The 17,431-nt window shown below is 47.0% G+C and overlaps 1 protein-coding gene across 1 annotated transcript in view; it reads right to left on the reverse strand.

Moving 5' to 3' along the window:
* kalrna (kalirin RhoGEF kinase a) overlaps positions 1 to 17,431 on the reverse strand; it is a 1,015,085-nt gene that overhangs the window by 88,763 nt on the left and 908,891 nt on the right. Inside the window, exon 42 of the mRNA XM_078552171.1 lies at positions 6,380 to 6,466. Coding sequence (XP_078408297.1) covers positions 6,380 to 6,466 — 87 coding nt within the window. The remainder of the gene's footprint in view (positions 1 to 6,379; positions 6,467 to 17,431) is intronic.

Below are 17,431 nucleotides of genomic sequence, written 5' to 3' on the forward strand. Positions count from 1 at the left end.
ACATATTACCCCTAACTCCATGTGATCTTATCTTGTGTATTAATCTTTTGTGCAGCACCTTATCAAAGGCCTTCTGGAAGTCCACATATACTACATCTACAGGATCCCCATTATCCACTTTGCTTGTCACATCTTCAAAGAACTCTAGCAAATTAGTCAAACATGATTTACTCTTCGTAAAACCATGCTGACTCTGATGGATTGCATTTTGACTTTCCAAATGCCCCATCACAACTTCCTTCATAATGGATTCCAACAATTTCCCAATGACAGACGTTAAACTAACTGGTCTATAGGCCAAAATTTTCCATTTGGCGGGAGGGTGGAGCAGGAGTGGATGCAGGCGGGCGGGCGCGGACCCGATCAGCGCCCGCGATCGGGGCCACCCTGCCATTTTGCGCGGGCGGACCAATTAAGGCCCGCCCAGCACATTTCCGACTCCCGTGGATAGCGGGAGTGTGTGGGCTGTGGTGGGTGTGCACAGACCGCCGGGTCCAATGGCGACCTGGCAGTCTATTTAAAAGAAGGCTTGGCAACCTCCTGTAGGCTGCTCGCAATGGCCACCTGGAGATCTAACCACAGGGGATCTGCTCAGCAGGGTGGTCTGGAGGGAAGGGTAGAGGAGCAGGGCAGGCTGCAGGGTCTGCCACAGGAGCAGGGCAGGCTGCAGGGTAGGCCAGCGAGAGGCCAATGTGCCACTCGCTTTTTTGATGATTGCCTTGCTGCCCTCCTCGAAGAGGTGGCAGCACGGCGGGAGGTGTTGGTCCCCCAGGATGGGAGGAGGAGGCCCCCCCACATGACAAAACGTCCCCCAGCATGGGAGGAGGTGGCGGAGGAGGAGTCAGCTCCCGCGACGTGGTGCAGCGCATCTGGATCCAGTGCCGAAAGCGCTTCAATGATTTGTTGTGCTCTGGAAGGGTAAGTACCAAGTTGGCGTTGGGCATTTAACCCAGCAGGTAGCCTTAGCCTTTGAGGGACACCCCCCCAAGTCTTACTGTCATGACTGTATAGAATCACGTTGGGCATTTCTCGTATGCTGGGTGGGCCAGCAGATAGTGCCCATGCTTACATCAGCCTGAGTGGTTCATGAGGGGATGGGTTCTCCCCCGCACCATGTGTTGCTCTTAGTCGCACATGACTAGCCTGGGGGCAACCTGCAGGAGATGCAGCAAAGCGCGTACTCAGAACTCCAACACATGTCCTATTCACGGTGATGAGATTGTGGAAGGGGAGCCTCAAGGTCTCGTAGCCAAGAGCCATCTGCTGCCCTCGACGCCACACCCAGTTGCGCCTCCTTGCTATGGGAGCTAAGACCCTGTGTTTCCTAAAGTGACGGACGCAGAATGTGTCCAAGGTGTCCGCTGGGGGGTGCGGGGAGGGGGGTGGTTTAGGAGCAGGCATACTATCTCTGTGTGCCTGATTAGCAGTAGCGTGGAGAGGAGGCACTGGAGGCCTGATATGGGCCATTGTGGTTGGGGTGCGGCATGCGCGTGCAGAGTCCATGCGCGAATAGCCGCAATGAATGGTCTTCTCTGTTTTTCAGGAGAAAAATGCTCACAATGCCTGTGAGCATTTGCAGACTGGAGGCAGCCAGCCCAGCTGATGATTTTGAGCTGATTTGAGCAGGAGGCCCTGGAGCTTGAGAGGCGCCACGCGTCTAGGTCTACAGGTGTCGGTGAGGCTGAGGTGGAACGGCCAGGTATTTGAGGTCCACAGTGACATCCGCTTTGTCTTCCCACCATCCATAGAATTGATGATTGGTTGAATCGTTATTGTTGCAACATTGCTCATTCACAGACTGATAGAGTCAGAGGTGTGGGTCATAGACAAAGGTCCCTCGGCCCTTCGAAGATGTGCGTGTCAAACACCTTCCAAAGCCGCCTTATCCCATTTCCGACCACTATCCCCATGGCCTTGTATGCCATGGCATCGCAACTGCACATCCAAATACTTATTACATGTTAGGAGGGTTTCTGCGTCCACTACCCTTTCAGCCAGTGCGTCCCACATTACTGTGTGCAAAAATTCCTTATCACCTCACCTGTCAACCTCATGCCCCTTACCTTAAATCAATGCCACAGATTACTCATCCCTCCGCCAAGGGGAAAGGACCCTATCTATGCCCCTCATAATGTTATAAAGCTCAATAATGTCACCCCTCAATCTCCTCTGCTCCAGGGCAAATATCCCCAGTCAATGCTATGTCTCCTCATGACTCCAACTCTCCAGCCCAGCATGTATCCTGGTCAGTGACCTCTGCACTCTCTCCACTCCAATCACATCCCTCCTGTGAAGTGCATATCACAACTGCACGCAGAACTATAGTTGTGGCCTAGGCAGCATTTTCTGCACTTGCAACATGATCTCCCTGTTCCTATATTCTATTCCTTGGCTAATAAAGGCAAGTATGGCATTTACCTTCTTAAACACCTTATGTACCTGTCCCGCTACCTTAACGGGCCTGTTGACATGCCCAGCAAGGTCCCTCTGATCCTCCTTACTTTCCACGGTCCTACCATTCCTCGTGTATTCCCGTACCTTGTTTCTCCCGCCCAAGTGCATCACCTCACACTTATCCACGTACATTCCATTTGGCATTCCTTAGGCCATCTGACCAGCCCGTCTGTATCCGCCTGTAATGTTTGGGTCTCTTCACTATTTGCCACCCCACCAATATTCATCTCCATAGGTTCTGGAAGGTTGAGTGCATAATGAGCCAGGGGGAAGGGGATGAATTGTGTTACTGTGTGCATGCTAACTGATCCACTGTCCTTGTTGTTAATTTCAGCATCATCAGAGCCTGTCCACCAGGAGCAATTGCAGATGCCCCCTCTCACACCTGAGGGCCCTCAAACTGTCACCTGCGTCACACCATTTCTGCGAGGCAGGCACCAGTGCGGATACTAGCACATCGGTGGGAATTGCAAAATTGGCTAATGTCCCGGGGCACAGTGGAGAGGGCACTTCACAATCGCTGGAGGAGCTGGCAGAGACAGAGAGTGCCAATGGACTGCAGGGGACCAGGCACATGCTCAGTCAGGGCATGATGATGTGCCTCCGGAGTCATCCGCGACGTAGCAGCTGCAGGAAATGCAGCCGGGTGTGTGGGAGCATCTGGGAGTGTTACATGAGACTATGCTTCACTTGGTGTCCATGGTGGAGGAGTCCACATGAAGCATCAGTGATGCAATGAGCCTCATGGCCGAGCATTATGCTTCCTCCATGGAGAGAGTGGCGACTCTCGTGGAGAGGGGCTTCCAGGAGAACAAGCAACTTCTCCTGGGGTTACGCTTGGACCTGCAAGCCCTCACAGCGCCAGTGGCCACAGCTGGTCATTGCCAATGTGGGAGATGGTGTGGGCTTCAAGCTTCCCAGCTCGTTGCCCATCCATCGATGGTGAGCAGGGAGGTCTGGGGCGACCTCACATCAGCAGAGCAGCTGCCTGTCATAGCTGGGGGCTCCTCTCACGGCGCTCCAGATGAGGGCAACAGCTGCTCCGCCCCTCTCCCAGTGACCGTTTCATCGAGTGAGGCTGCGACGACTGGGGAGATGCCAGCTGTGGACCTGGCAGATCCCTCCCAGGCGGGGCTAGCACAGGCTCCATGGGCGAGAGGATGGCCGCCAAGGACATCGAGGCCAACAGGACAGCAGAGTCAGCAGGCTGTCTCAGAAGCCACTCCCAGCGATGGGGCGGCACCAAGACGTAGCACCCGTAAACGTAAGCATAAGGCACCTTAGGCATACCACGGGTTTCTCACTGATGCTTTTGTGTTGGCCCTAGATTAGGTAATTATTGTTTGTTCATGGTTGAAAAACGTTTTGCTTTCATTTTGTGTGACCTGATGATGGAGAAAATTAAAACCAGGTGTGCTACCATGTCTGAGCGTGGCTCCTTTGTTCTGCATTTGTATGTTTTACATACGTGTCATGACTGTTTGAGTGGACATTGAGGTTTATGTCCAAAGCCCTTAGTTGCAGCTGATGAAGTGGCAGAGTTAGCACTTAAGTGCCAAGTATGGAAGCACCAGGCAAGGCTGGTCCCCCCGATCCATTTGCGTGGAGCTGGCTGAAGGTTCATTGGATTAAAGTGTGCCAGGTGTCCCTGCTTCCTTGGTGTAGTCCTGGGTCAGCGTTTAGCCCCTCACCATTCCCCTGTGCCTCCTCATCCGCAGAATCAGTGCTGGACTCATCGTGTGCAACTGAATCCACCGCGTCAACGTCTGCATCGTCTACTGCGTCCCCTCTTTCCAGCGCAAGATTGTGGAGAGTGCAGCATGCTACCACTATCATCAAGACATGATCTGGGGGGTACTGGACTGTGCCCCCTGAGCGGTCCAGGTATCAGAAGCACATCTTGAGAAGACCGATGGCTCTCTCTGCCACAGCCCTTGTGGCTGTATGACTCCTATTGTAGCGCTGCTAAGCTTCTGTTCTTGGATGGCGGAGAGGCGTCATGAACCACCTTCTGAGGGGATAGCCCTTGTCACCCAGCAGCCATCCATCAAGCCGAGCCGGAGCACTGAAGAGTCCCGGCACCTGGGAGTGTCTGAGGATGTAGTTGTCGTGGGAGCTGCCTGGGTACCTTGCACAGACTTATAGAATCAGCATCTTGTGATCGAACACTATCTGCACATTTGCGGAGTGGAATCCCTTCCTGTTGACGAAGGCACCGGGCTCACCTACTGGCGTCTTGGTGGCCACGTGTGCAGTCTATTGCACCTTGGGTGCGGGGGAAGCCAGCAATGGCTGTAAAGCCTCTGGCTTGCCTGGTCCCAGTGGAAGTGGATGAACGTCAATGCACGCCTGAACAGAGTGTCTGTGACCTGCTTGACACAAGTGTGCACAGCTGATTGGGAGACACCACAAAGATCACCCACCGAGCCCTGGAAGGAGACAGAGAAGTGGAGGGCAACTGTGAGATTCAGAGCCACTGGAATGGGGTGTCCGCCCACAGAGTTAGGAGAGATCTTAGGGCCAATCATCTGACAGATGTAGCTGATTGTATCCCTTGAAAGTTGGAGCCTCCTTTGGCACTGCACCTCAGTCATATTGAGGTAATTGCTTCGCCGCCTGTATACCCTGGCAGCAGGATAGTGGCATCTTCTGCGACTCCTTCCACCTTAGACTACCTCTTGGCCCTGCGCCCCATGTACCTGTGCCTGTATTCCCAAAGGTGGCTCCCCTGGAGGCTGAAAGTGTACTCCTAGCCTCCTTATTCTAGCCCTCCCTTCCTCCTCAGAGGAGCTGGCTCCAGTGGACATGTCAGAGCTCATAGCCAGGCCAAAGGGAGGCCTCCAGAAAGCTGCAGGCCTGATAAAGATTACTGACTGTAGAGTGCTTAACTGAAGGTTAAAATACACAGAAAGCTGCTGAAATTCGTTCTGAATTGCTACAGGTCACACAGGCAAGTTTAAAAAGTTTCTGCAATAAATACTCACAGACCAGATTGACTGGGCCCTCTTATCCTGCCCGTGGATATGTTTTATTAAAAAGTCGCTTACCTGCCTGCCTGTTGCGCCTGTGTGCCGAGCCAAAGATCGCATGGGTGCCTGAAAATTGGCATCAATTGCCGATTTAAGGGCCTTAACTAGTCCGTTAATTAATGGCGGGCGTGCGTCGAACTTCATTGCGTGCCCACCCAGCGAAATATCACGATGGCGCGCGGTGACGTCGGGATGCTCGCCCGATGTCACTGTGCGTCATTTTACACGCTGACATGCGGGGCCCATTCCCCTCACGTCAAGCACAAAATTCTGCCCATAGTTTCCTACTTTCTGCCTCCCCCCCTTTTTAAATAAGGGCGTTATATTAGCATTTTTCTAATCCACTGGAACCTTTCCAGAATCCAGGGAATTTTGGAATATTATAGCCAATGCATCCACTATCTCCGCTGCCACTTCCTTTAAGACCCTGGGGTGTAGATCATCAGGTCCTGGGGACTTGTCACCCTTTAATCCCAATAGTTTGCTCACTACTTTTTCTCTAATTAAGATGGCAAAGTTGAGTTTAAATTTTACATAGAATTGTTACTTTTGTGCTGTTTTTGTAAATCAATCGTCTGTTTAAAATAGAGCTGAGCTTTTTTCCCCTTCGTTACTTCATTATTTTACTTTTAAAACATTACCGGGAGTTGCATCACAACTTCAAGTTCCATCACAAAGCTAAGAAAAAGTAAAATGTGAATGTAAATTGAATTTAAAAACTCCTTGTTTATGTTATATAAGTAGAAGGAAAAATGTTTAAAGTGCAGCCATTATTGCAAATTTGCAAATTGTTGCAGCTGATACCGCTCTGTGCTCTATTTGCTATGAAAATTGGGTTTGTAATGCCTGTCCCTTTATCTAGAACACTGACAATAAAAATACAACCTACAACTCACCTCAAAGAAGGCATCATATTCTGCCACAATGTACTCAGATTTTGGCTTGTTTTGGCAGTATACCACATACATGCCTAAACGTCTCTCCTGCAAATACAGAATTCACAATAGCATTAATAAAATTCTTACACAGGCAGAATCTTCTCCACAACCTTCTAAAACCTTTGGTCATTGTTTTGCTCAGCAAAATCAAATATTTCTAAGATATTGTGGCACTCACAATTAAGGGTGGGGATTTTGTCAACAGAGTGCTGTTCCCACCAATCCTTCTGGAACTGAGTGCCATTTACCCTTTATCTCTTTTCCCCACTTTGCACCAGATTACAATTAAAAGTCTAAGTGCCGGTGGCATGCATGGAAAACATGTGTGATTTAGCGGCACAGGAGGATTTTAATTGGTGAAACTCGCTGTCAGCTAACAATGCAACAGGTATGGGTGGGCTATAAAAGAGCCTCATGGTCAAACAAGGAGGCACTGCATCATGGCCAGAACTTTCCTGCCCAATTCCATTTACATTAACATAAGACTTCAGTGCACAAAGGTGGAATCGGTGTTTTTCAAATTTAAATCACGTTATTCATGTGTGAATCATCGTTATTTGTTGAGACTAGCTTAGCCAGAGAGCTAAATGGTTTGGCATGCTTCAGAGTTGGCACGCATTGATGGTTACAGGGGAGTTAGGGACATTTCCTTCATTGTGGAAAAAACAATGTGTTTTTTTGTTCACTCTTTATTGAATGTTCATATTATTGTCCAGTGTTGTATTCACCACTCTGTGGGACATGCCTGAATTTGCAGGTTCAGCTGGCCTTCCCTTCTATGCATTCTAAAGGACATTATCCAACATCACTGTCAGCGGGGATAATTGAATTGTTGTAGGTGAACTCAAAGCCCTGTAAAGACTCTGCTAGCCAACATCCTGAGATGGGCACACATTTGGACAATACTGACACCACCCTTCAGGCCCCTCATTTTCTTACCTTAACTGACTGTCCCCTCCCCCCACCACTCCTAGGATGCCAGGCCCTTCCCACTTCACTCTTCCATGCCCCCGACCCCACCCTCTGTCCTCCCCTGGATTACTCTTACACTCCTCCATGCCCTCGACTCCACTCCACTGACTCACCCTGACTGGTCCCGAGCCTCCATTCTCCTGCTCCCCTCCCTTGTGCTGTCAAGTTCAAAAAGGAAAACCTTAGTCACCACTGCACAAAGCTGACTGGTCCACACCACCTTTAAATGATTGTGAATGGGTGCCATGAGATTCTTGTGTGCCACTGACTTTATCCCAAAGGTTTCATGCTAAGCGTATTCTTGGCATGCAAAGATATTACAGGTACGAATCTCCTAGACCGGTGTAATGCTCGACATGCCGCAAACACGCAACTGACTTATCCCTGCATCTCAGCCTTTCCAATGGGAAAACAAAATTTTGCATCCCACCTAAATTCTGCCCCCACCACACACCACCCCCCACCCCCTCCACCCTCCACCCTCTACCCCTGGTACCTTGTACTCATGACAATTTAGATTATTTTGACTGATGTGAAGAATCAACATACTTTAGCTGCAACTCTTGACATTTAACTTTGCTATGCCACTGATCGACTGTTCCCTTGAAATTGTAGTCTAATAAAATACTGTTTGCATGACAGGTCCATGCCCAACCATGTCTTTGTTGTTTCTGAGAGATAATTAATTTTTACTTCACTCAGTGTTGGACTGTAGTCCTACTACTGACAGATTGGATATGATCAATAATCAGTAACTTTTGGACTGGATTATGTGAAGTGAGTCAACACAGGCATTGTACATAAAAACTCTTACTGAAAAGAATTATGAAAAATCCTGACAGTACAAAAAGACAGGCTGGAATGGCCTCCCACTGCTTCTCAGCCTATACTACATTATTTTAGAATCCTTGGCAGCCAGGGCATGCAGCCTGTTCTCAACTTGACCTGAAGAGGTGAAAAGAATGCTGATCCAAGTGGTCTATTCCTCCCAAGATGCAAATTATCTTCCCAATCATTCCCTATGCAAGTTTGAGTGACTTTTTTGAATATTTAATGGATGTCCTTGAGACCTCCTCCTTCTCCCACAATCATTTTCCCACCAAACTGCTGACCACCCAACTTCTCTTCCTGACCTCAGTTAGCTGATATTAATAGTTCCCTCTCCTCTGGTACTGCCAACCTCCCCTTCAAATCTGTAGTCAACAAACACACCCTCCTCAAAAAGCCTCCCATGAGTCCTCGTCCTTACAAACTACTGCCTAATCCCAAAAATATTGAACGTGTTGTCACTTACAGAATCCATGTCCACCTTTCTTGCAACTCCATGTTTAAAACACTCAAATGAGGTTTACACCCTGGTCATTGTACTAAAATAGCCCTAATCAAAGTCACAAATGGCATCCTGTGTGACTTTGACAGTTGTATTGCTCCACTCCCCCTTGTTATTTTCAAACAGTCTGCAGCCTTCGACAAGCTTGACCACATGTTTCACCTCCAAAGCTTCATCTCTGAAGTGGGACTGCCCTCATCCAGTTTTATTCCTATCTACGCAATCATAGCAAGAGGACCAGCTGCAGTGGTTTCTCGTCCTGCTCTCGTACTTTTGCCTCTGGTATCCCCCAAGGATTTATTCATGGTCCCTGCCTATTTCTCACCATGCTGCCATAAACTTGAGCTCATTCAAAACTCTGCTGCCCCCATTCTAACGCGCACCAAGTCCTGTTCTCCTACAACCCCTATATTTGCAACCTACGTTGCCTCCCAGTTAAGCAATTTTAAAGTTCTCATCCTGTTTTCAAATTCCTCCAAGGTCTCAGCCCATCCTATTTCTCCAACCTGCCAAGATCTGAGTTCCTCTAATTCTGGCCACTTGAGGGTGCCTGAATTCAATCACTCCACAATTAGCAGCCTTGGCTTCAGCTGTCCAGACCTGAAGCTCTGGAATTCAGTGCATAAACCTCTCCATCTCACCAACTCTTTCTCCTTCTTTACAATGCTCCCTAAAATCTACCTCTTTCACTTGTCTTAATATCTCCTATTTTGTTCAGTGCCAAATTTTGTTTAATAAAGCTCCTTCGAAGTGCTGATGGAGATTTTACTATGTTAAAGATACTATATAATTGCAAGTTGTTGTCAACACTCATTTAGATTTTATAGACTTAATATGGCATCGGGACCAGTTGCTTTCTATCAATGTAACCCCTGTGCTATGCAAGTGGATAGAAGCAAACCTCAGAGCAACAGATATTCTATGGCCTGAATATTTCAAATAGTGGGACTTCCCTTTCTGCCATCTAAAGAGTCAGTGGGAAACACATTCCCACCAACTTTGCCTGCCCTGCTCTCTCGTCCCTGCAGCAACAGAAGCAGATGAGGAAGTGCTTGAAGATGCCAGGGCCTAAGTCCCAGGACTACACGGCAAGGTAAGTTTTCAGGGTCCCAGGTCAGAGAGGGTAGGAAAGGCCTGCAGGGGGTGGAAGTTGGGTGATTAAGTGTTGAAGAAGAGACCAGGGGGAGGATGATCCAGCAGCCACCAGACCTTAAAGGCGGAGGGGGGGAATGGCGCCCAGGGTTAGAAGCGGGCTTCTGATGGAGGCACCCCGACCCACCGCTTCCTGCCCAAGGCCTATGCCTGTTCATTTTCAGGCTTCCTCCACACCCAGAAAATCCTCCCTCCAGCCTAAAAATTAAGGTTGGGTGGGAAACGGCCCTTAACAGTCCAATAATTGACCACTTAAGGACCTCAACTGGGGCAAGGGTGCAGGGCCCATCTGAGGCCTTGTCTGCCCCAGCGTAAAATTGCTTCAAGGTCAGGGAGTGAAATTCAGGGCTGTCTCATAAAGGGGCAAGCATATAGGCTGGAGACTTCAAAATAGAAATCCCTGACAAGGATGGAGGCAGTATCAGAATCAACAACCAATCCAACTGGACAGGTGCACCTCAAAGATACTGGGGGAGGAAACAACAACAACTTGCATTTATAGAATGCCTTTAATGCAGTAAAATATCCCAAGGCATTTCACAGAGCGTATAAGGAAATATTTGAGACTGAGCCATGCAAGGAGCGTTTGGGCAGATGACAAAGGCTTAGTTAAAGAGGTAGTTTTGAAGGAGGAAAGTGAGGTAGAGAGGCAGTGTGGTTTAGGGAGAGAATTCAAGAGCTTAGGGCCTTGTTGGCTAAAAGCATAGCCACCAATGGTGGAGCAATTAAAATTGGGGATACTCAAGAGGCCAGAATTAGAGGAATGCAGATATCTTGGAAGATTATGGGGGTGGTGGAATTTAGGTATAGAGAGGGGCAAAGCTATGCAGTGATTTAAAAGCAAGGGTGAGAATTTAAAAAATCAAGGTATTGCTTAATCAGGAGCCAACGTAGGTCAGCAGGAACAGGGGCAATGGGTAAATTGGACTGAGTGCAAGTAAGGACATGAATAACAGAGGTTTGGATGAGCTCAAGTTCACGGAGGGTAGAAAGTAGGAGGCTGGTCAAAAGTGCATTGGAATAGTCAAGTCTGGAGATAACTAAGACATGTATGAGGGTTTCAGCAGCAGATGAGCTGAGGCAGAGGAGTTTGTTGGGGAGGGGTGGGGGGAATAGAATTTAACAAAAAGTCCAATACATTGCAAAAAAACTCAAATATTAATGCTCTCGCAAGTACACAGGAGGTGGCCTGGGTGGGGCGGGGGAGGGGGTTGGTGGGGCAGTGATGAAGAAAGAACATAAATTTGTATAACACCGTTCACAACCTTAGGAATGGTATCTTCCTCAAGTACACTGAAATCAAATGTCAGGCCAAAACTAGTAATCCAACTCAAAAGAAAAACGACTTGCAATTATATAGAGCCTTTCATGAGCATCAAAGCACTTTTCAGCCAATGAAGTACTTCTGAAGTGTAGCCACTGATGTAATGTAGGAAATGTGGCAGCCAAGTTGCACACAGCAAGCTCCCACAAACAGCAATGTGATAATGACCACATTTTTTTTTTGCGATATTGATAAATGTTGGCCAGGATACCAGGGATAAATCCCCACTCTCCTTTGAAATAATGCATGGGGTCTTTTATGTCCATCTGAGAAGGCCTTGGTTAAATATTGCATCCAAAAGATGGCACCTCTGACAGTGCAGCACTCCCTCATTACTTCACTGGAGTGTCAGACTTCTTGTGCTCAAGCCCTGGTGTAGGATCAACTGAGCTACAGCTGACACCAAAATCACAAAGTTGACTGACTCTTCGATGATGCTGGCCCAGCTCCTCCCTCATGCTTAGATTAAAATATTCTGGTCATCATTAGCATGCCTAGAAAGCAGTTTGTTTAAGAAAATTGGCCATTGATTGGTCAATCATTTGAATTGGGATTTTCTTTATCGTATTTTACAGTATCTAAGGAAAACTCTGTATTAAGATAGGACTCTCAACAACAAGATGAATAAGCTTTGAGTATGCAAAGGCCCCATCTGTCCTTACAGACAGCATAAAAGATCCCATGGCACTAACCAGTGAAGAATACTGGGTTCTCCCAGTGTCTGGATCAACATTTATCCCTCAAACAACAGCACAATTTATTTACTTATGGTCACTTATTTCATTGTGGTTTGAGGAGCCTTGCTGTACACAAATCGGTCACTGCATTTACCTACAAAGTAACAGTAATTACACTTCAAAAGTAACTCATGAGCTGTGAAATGCTTCAGGACATCCTGAGTACAAGAAAAGCACTATATAAATGCAAATTATTTCTTTCTAACAACATAAATCTCTAAGCATCAAACAAAGTATAGTATAACAGTGCACCTCTGGACTCTGGAGTTTAGAAGTAATAGTTGTAAATCAGGAGGTGGAAAGGAGAGGGGAACTTGGTGAAATTACAATCACTAGGGAAGCAGTAATGAGCAAACTGATGGAGCTGCAGGCTGACAAGTCTCCGGGTCCTGATAGATTTATCCTAGGGTCTTAAAAGAGGCAGCTAATGAGGTCGTAGATGCATTGGTGTTAATTTTCCAAAAAATCCTAGATTCTGGAATGGTTCCCATCACATTGGAAAGTAGCAAATATAACCCCTTTATTCAAGAAGGGAGAAAGGCAGAAAACAAGAAACTACAGGACAGTTCGCTTGATATCTGTTGTGGGGAAGGTGTTAGAATCGGTCATTAAGGAGGTTATAGCTGGGCACTTGGAGAAACTCAAGGTAATCGGGAAGTATCAACATGGTTTTGTGAAAGGGAAACCATGGGCTGAATTTTCCCCTGTCGGGGAGGTTGTGCGGGGGCGGACGGGAGCGAGCGCGAACCGATCAGCGCCCCCGATCGGGTGCGCGCCACCATTTTACGTGGACGCACGCGAAAGAGCGCAGAAATCTCCCTGAGGCATGGAGGTGCCTCAGGGAGATTAGTTAAAGTTATTAAAAGCTAAATACAGAAAAGAAAATATTATAAGACATGTCCCCTCATGTGACAGTGTCACATGAGCTGGGACATGTCAAGGAACATTAACGGAAAACTTTATTTAATTTATAAAAACTTCATGAAACCTCATCCCGCCTGTGGATGAGGTTTCATGAAAAATGCGAAGGCCGCCTGGGCTCTTCGCCTGCCCGCCAACCTTAAGGTTGGATGGGCAGCTCATTTAACTATTTAAATTAGTTTTTAACAGGCCTTATTAGGCCTTTGACTGTTTGGCTGCGTGCCCGCCGAACTGAAAATCTAAATGACGCATGGTGATGTCTGGACGCCTGCCCGACGTCACCACGCATCATTTTACACATTGGTGAGCGGGCCCCGCCCCCACTCGCCGACCGGAAAATTCTTCCCCATGTTTAACCAATTATTGCAGTTCTTTGAAGGAGTAAAATGTGCTGTGGATAAAGGGGAACCTGTAGATGTGCTGCACTTGGATTTCCAGAAGGCATTTGATAAGGTGCCACATCAAATGTTACTGCGGAAAATAAAAGCTCATGGTGTGGGGGTAACATATCAGCATGGATAGAAGAGTGGCTGGCTGGCAGAAAACAGAAAGTATGGATAAATGGGTCTTTTTCTAATTGGCAGGATGTGACGAGTGGACTCCCACAGGGTTATGTGCTGGGGTTTCAGTTTTTTACAATTTATACCAATTACTTAGATGAGGGGAGTGAAGGCATGGTAGCTAAATTTGCAGACGACACAAAGATAGTTCGGAAAGTATGTTGTGAAGTGGACATAAGGAGGTTGCAGACAGATATAGATAGGTTGACTGAGTGGGCAAAAATCCGTCAGATGGAGAATAATGTAGGAAAATGTGAAGTTGTTCATTTTGGCAGGAAGAATAAAAAAGCAGAGTATTACTTAGAGAATAGCTGCAGAATTCCAAGGTGCAGAGGGATCTAGATGTACCTGTGCATGAGTCACAAAAAGTTAGTATGCAGGTACAGCAAATAATTAAGAAGGCTATCCTTTATAACAAGAGGAATTGAACATAAAAGTAAGGATGTTATGCTTCAGGGCATTGGTGAGACCACATCTTGAATATTGTGTGCAGTTTTGGTCCCCTTATTTAAGGAAGGATGTAAATGTGTTGGAGGCAATTCAGAGGAGGTTTATTAGATTGATACCTGGAATGAGCGGGTTGTCTAATGAGGAAAGGTTAGACAGACTGGGCTTGTTTCCACTAGAGTTTAGAAGAGTGGGGGATGACTTGATTGCAGTATATAAGATCCTGAATGATATTGACAAGGTGGACATGGAAAGGATGTTTCTTCTGGTGGGTGAGTCCAGAACTAGCTGCACTGATTTAAAATTAGGGGTTGCCCTTTTAGGATAGAAATGAGGAGAAATGTTTTCTCTCAGAGGATTGTATGACTTTGGAACTCTCTGCCTTCGAAGACAGTGGAGGCGGGGTCATTGAATATTTTTAAGGTGGAGGTAGATAGATTCTTGTTAGGCAAGGGAATCAAAGGTTATCAGGGGTAGATGGGAATGTGGAATTCAAAACATAAACAGATCAGCAATGATCTTATTGAATGGCAGAGCAGGCTCAAGGGGCTGAATGGCCTACTTCTGCTCCTATTTTGTATGCTCATGTGAAAGGTAATTTCATTAAAACATACAAGATTTTGAATGGGCTTGAAAGGGGGACACTTAGAGGTAGTTTCCCTGGCTGGGGAATCTAGGATATGTGGGCACAGCTTCAGGATAAGGGGTGAATCATTTAGTATTGAGATGAAGACAAATTTCTTCACACAGAGGATTGTGAATCTTTGGAATTCTTTACCAAAGGATTGCGGATGCTCCAACATTGAGTAGATTCAAGACTGAGATCGACAGATTTTTGATCTCTCAGAGAATCAAGGAATATGGTGTCAAGGAATAGGAACTTATCTGATTTCCAAGCGGAGGTCAGGAACTATAAGTTCCAGCATGCCCTGGGAGTTTCCACATGTGCGTGGATTAGGAGCGGGCTATGCATGCACAGTTCATCATTGAGAGATTTTCAGGCCAGGGACAAATGCCCAGTGCGTGGGAAAAAAAATGGTGCAAAAATCCGATCATGGGACCCAGGAGTGGGATACCATACTGAGATGAGTCCCGGGACAGGGAACAGGGAGAGGTCCCAGAGAGAGAGGGAGAGAGAAAGAAAGAGGAAGGATCAGGGAAGAAGCCACTGGGAGGAGATCACCAGAAGGGGACCACAACCGATGAGAACCACTGGAGGGAGAAACCACTGGGGAGAGGAGCAAAGAAAGAGGCTCCAAGCAGAGAAAGCACTGCAGTTGAGAGGCTCCAAGTAATGAGGGCTCAGGAAAAGCCCTGAAAAGCTGAGAAGGCAGCAGAAGGTCAGTGACTCCCTGCTGTGGGACGTTGGGGCAAAGTTAACGCTTTGGAGCAGTGGTATTCTGCTCGGTGTGGCTGAAGAGCTGAAGTTGTGCTAGTGAGTTGTTCCTGGAGTGCAGGTTCAGGAATCCAGGGGTAAATAGCCTCAGAAAATGAGATTGAACCCAGGGAGGTGAGCAGTTGTTGAGTCAGTCCGAGTTGCAGCAACTTTTGGAGGGAATTCAGTGTAGTGTGGTGTGTTCAACCACTATTTGCCTGTTAATTTACATTTACCTAATGTTAATCCTGAATGTCAGAGTATAAGATAGATATTGTAAATTGTTTTATTTTTCTGGCCTTGTGTGGTAAAGTTTATTTTGTTTTTTCAAACATCGTGGAATCTTGTGGCTTTATTCTCTAAGTAAGTAGCTGGGATTTCAAACCTTGTTTACTTTAAACAAAAGTTACTGGTCCCTAATCGGTTTGTACCAAAAGCTTGGGGGTCTGGTCCAGGATCATAACAATGGGGAGTGGGCAGGAAAGTCGGGTTGAGGTAGATGATCAGCCACGATCATACTGAATATTGGAGCAGGTTCAAGAGTTCGAATTGTCTATTCCTGCTCCTAGTTCTTAAGTTCTTATAAAGAAAGTGCCATTATATAGTACCTTAGCTAAATTAGGAAAAAGGTGATGACAATAATGAATTGTCACAAACATGTCTATGAGGTGACTCCAGAACATCGCTGGGAACAAAACTCTGACTTACAAATGTTCTGCTAAGCAAGGAAAGCTGGCTATATTTTTATACTCACCTCTCCACTAGTGATACACTGAATATCATCTTGGGACTTCAACTCAACAAACTGAAAAACTTGCATTTATATACTGTCTTGCTGTCGTATTTAACCTCAGAGAGCTTCTGACCACATATCCACACCATCACTAAGGCTGCCGTAACACTGTCCATCTCTGCTCCTGCTTCAGCTCATCTGTAGGTGAATCCCTCATCCGTGGCTTTGTTACCTCTAGATTTGACTGTATACATACTCCTAGTTAGCCTCCCGCATTCTACCCTCCATAAGCATGAGGATATCCAAAGCCCTACTGCCAGTATCCACACTTGCAACAAGTTCCATTCACCTAACACCCCTTGTTTTCAAATCCCTCCTTGGCTTCACCCTTTCCTTATCTCTGTAATCTCCTCTCATTCTAAAAAAGAAAGATACATTTATATCATGCTTTTCACAAACTCAGGATATTCCAGGATACTTCACAGTTAATTAAATAATTTTGAAGTGTAGACCCTGTTGTAACGTAGGAAATGCAGCAATCAATTTGCACACAGCCAAGTACCACAAATAGTAATGTGATAATGCACCCTCAGATATCTGAGCTCCTCCAATTCTGGCACCCTACATATTCCAGATTTTAACTTCTTCACCAATGGCAGCTGTGCCTTCAACTTCTAAGGCCCTAAGCTCTGGAATTTCTTCCCGAAACCGTTCTGCTTCTTTACCTCTCTTCCTCCTTTAATAGAGTCCTTAAAACCTACCTCTTTGACCAAGCCCTTCCCTAATGTGGTTCAGTGTCAAATTTTGTTTCATAATGCTCCTGGAAAGCAGCTTGGGATGTTTTGCCATGTTAAAGGTACTATATCAGGCTTGTCCAACTCACAGCCTGTGGGCCAGTGGGGGTGGTGGTGGGGAGGACCTGGAGTGAGAAGTGCCTGGGGGCCCAAAGCGACACCCAGAGTTAGAGCAGGGGACCTGGAGGCCTGGAGAGAGAGCAGGGCCCACTGGTGTGTGAGGGTGAGGGGAGAGTGTGGGTGTCTGAGAAGGGAGAGTATAATCATTTGTGTGAGAGGAGAGAATGTGAGTGTGTGTATGAGGGGACTGTGAGAGTGAGTGAGTGTGTATGTGTGTGAGAGAGGTGAGAGTGTGAGTGTGAGAGGGGAGAGTGAGTGATGGGAGAGTGTGAGTGTGTGTGAGAGGGGTGAGTGTGTATGAGTGTTAGAGGAGAGAGTGTGAGCGTGTGTGTGAGGGGAGAATGAGAGATGGGAGAGTGTGTTTGTGAGAGGGGTGAGTGTGTTTGTGAGAGGGGTGAGTGTGTGTGTGAGATGGGAGAGTGTGTGTGTGTGTGAGAGAGGGTAAAGTGAGCGTGCTTGTGCGTGTGAGAAGGGAGTGTGTGTGTGTGAGAGAGGGGGAGAGTGTGAGAGTGTATCTGTATGTATGAGAGGGGAGAGTGTGTGTG

Source organism: Cetorhinus maximus, chromosome 11 (assembly GCF_964194155.1).
Source record: "Cetorhinus maximus chromosome 11, sCetMax3.hap1.1, whole genome shotgun sequence".
NCBI classification, from domain to species: domain Eukaryota; kingdom Metazoa; phylum Chordata; class Chondrichthyes; order Lamniformes; family Cetorhinidae; genus Cetorhinus; species Cetorhinus maximus.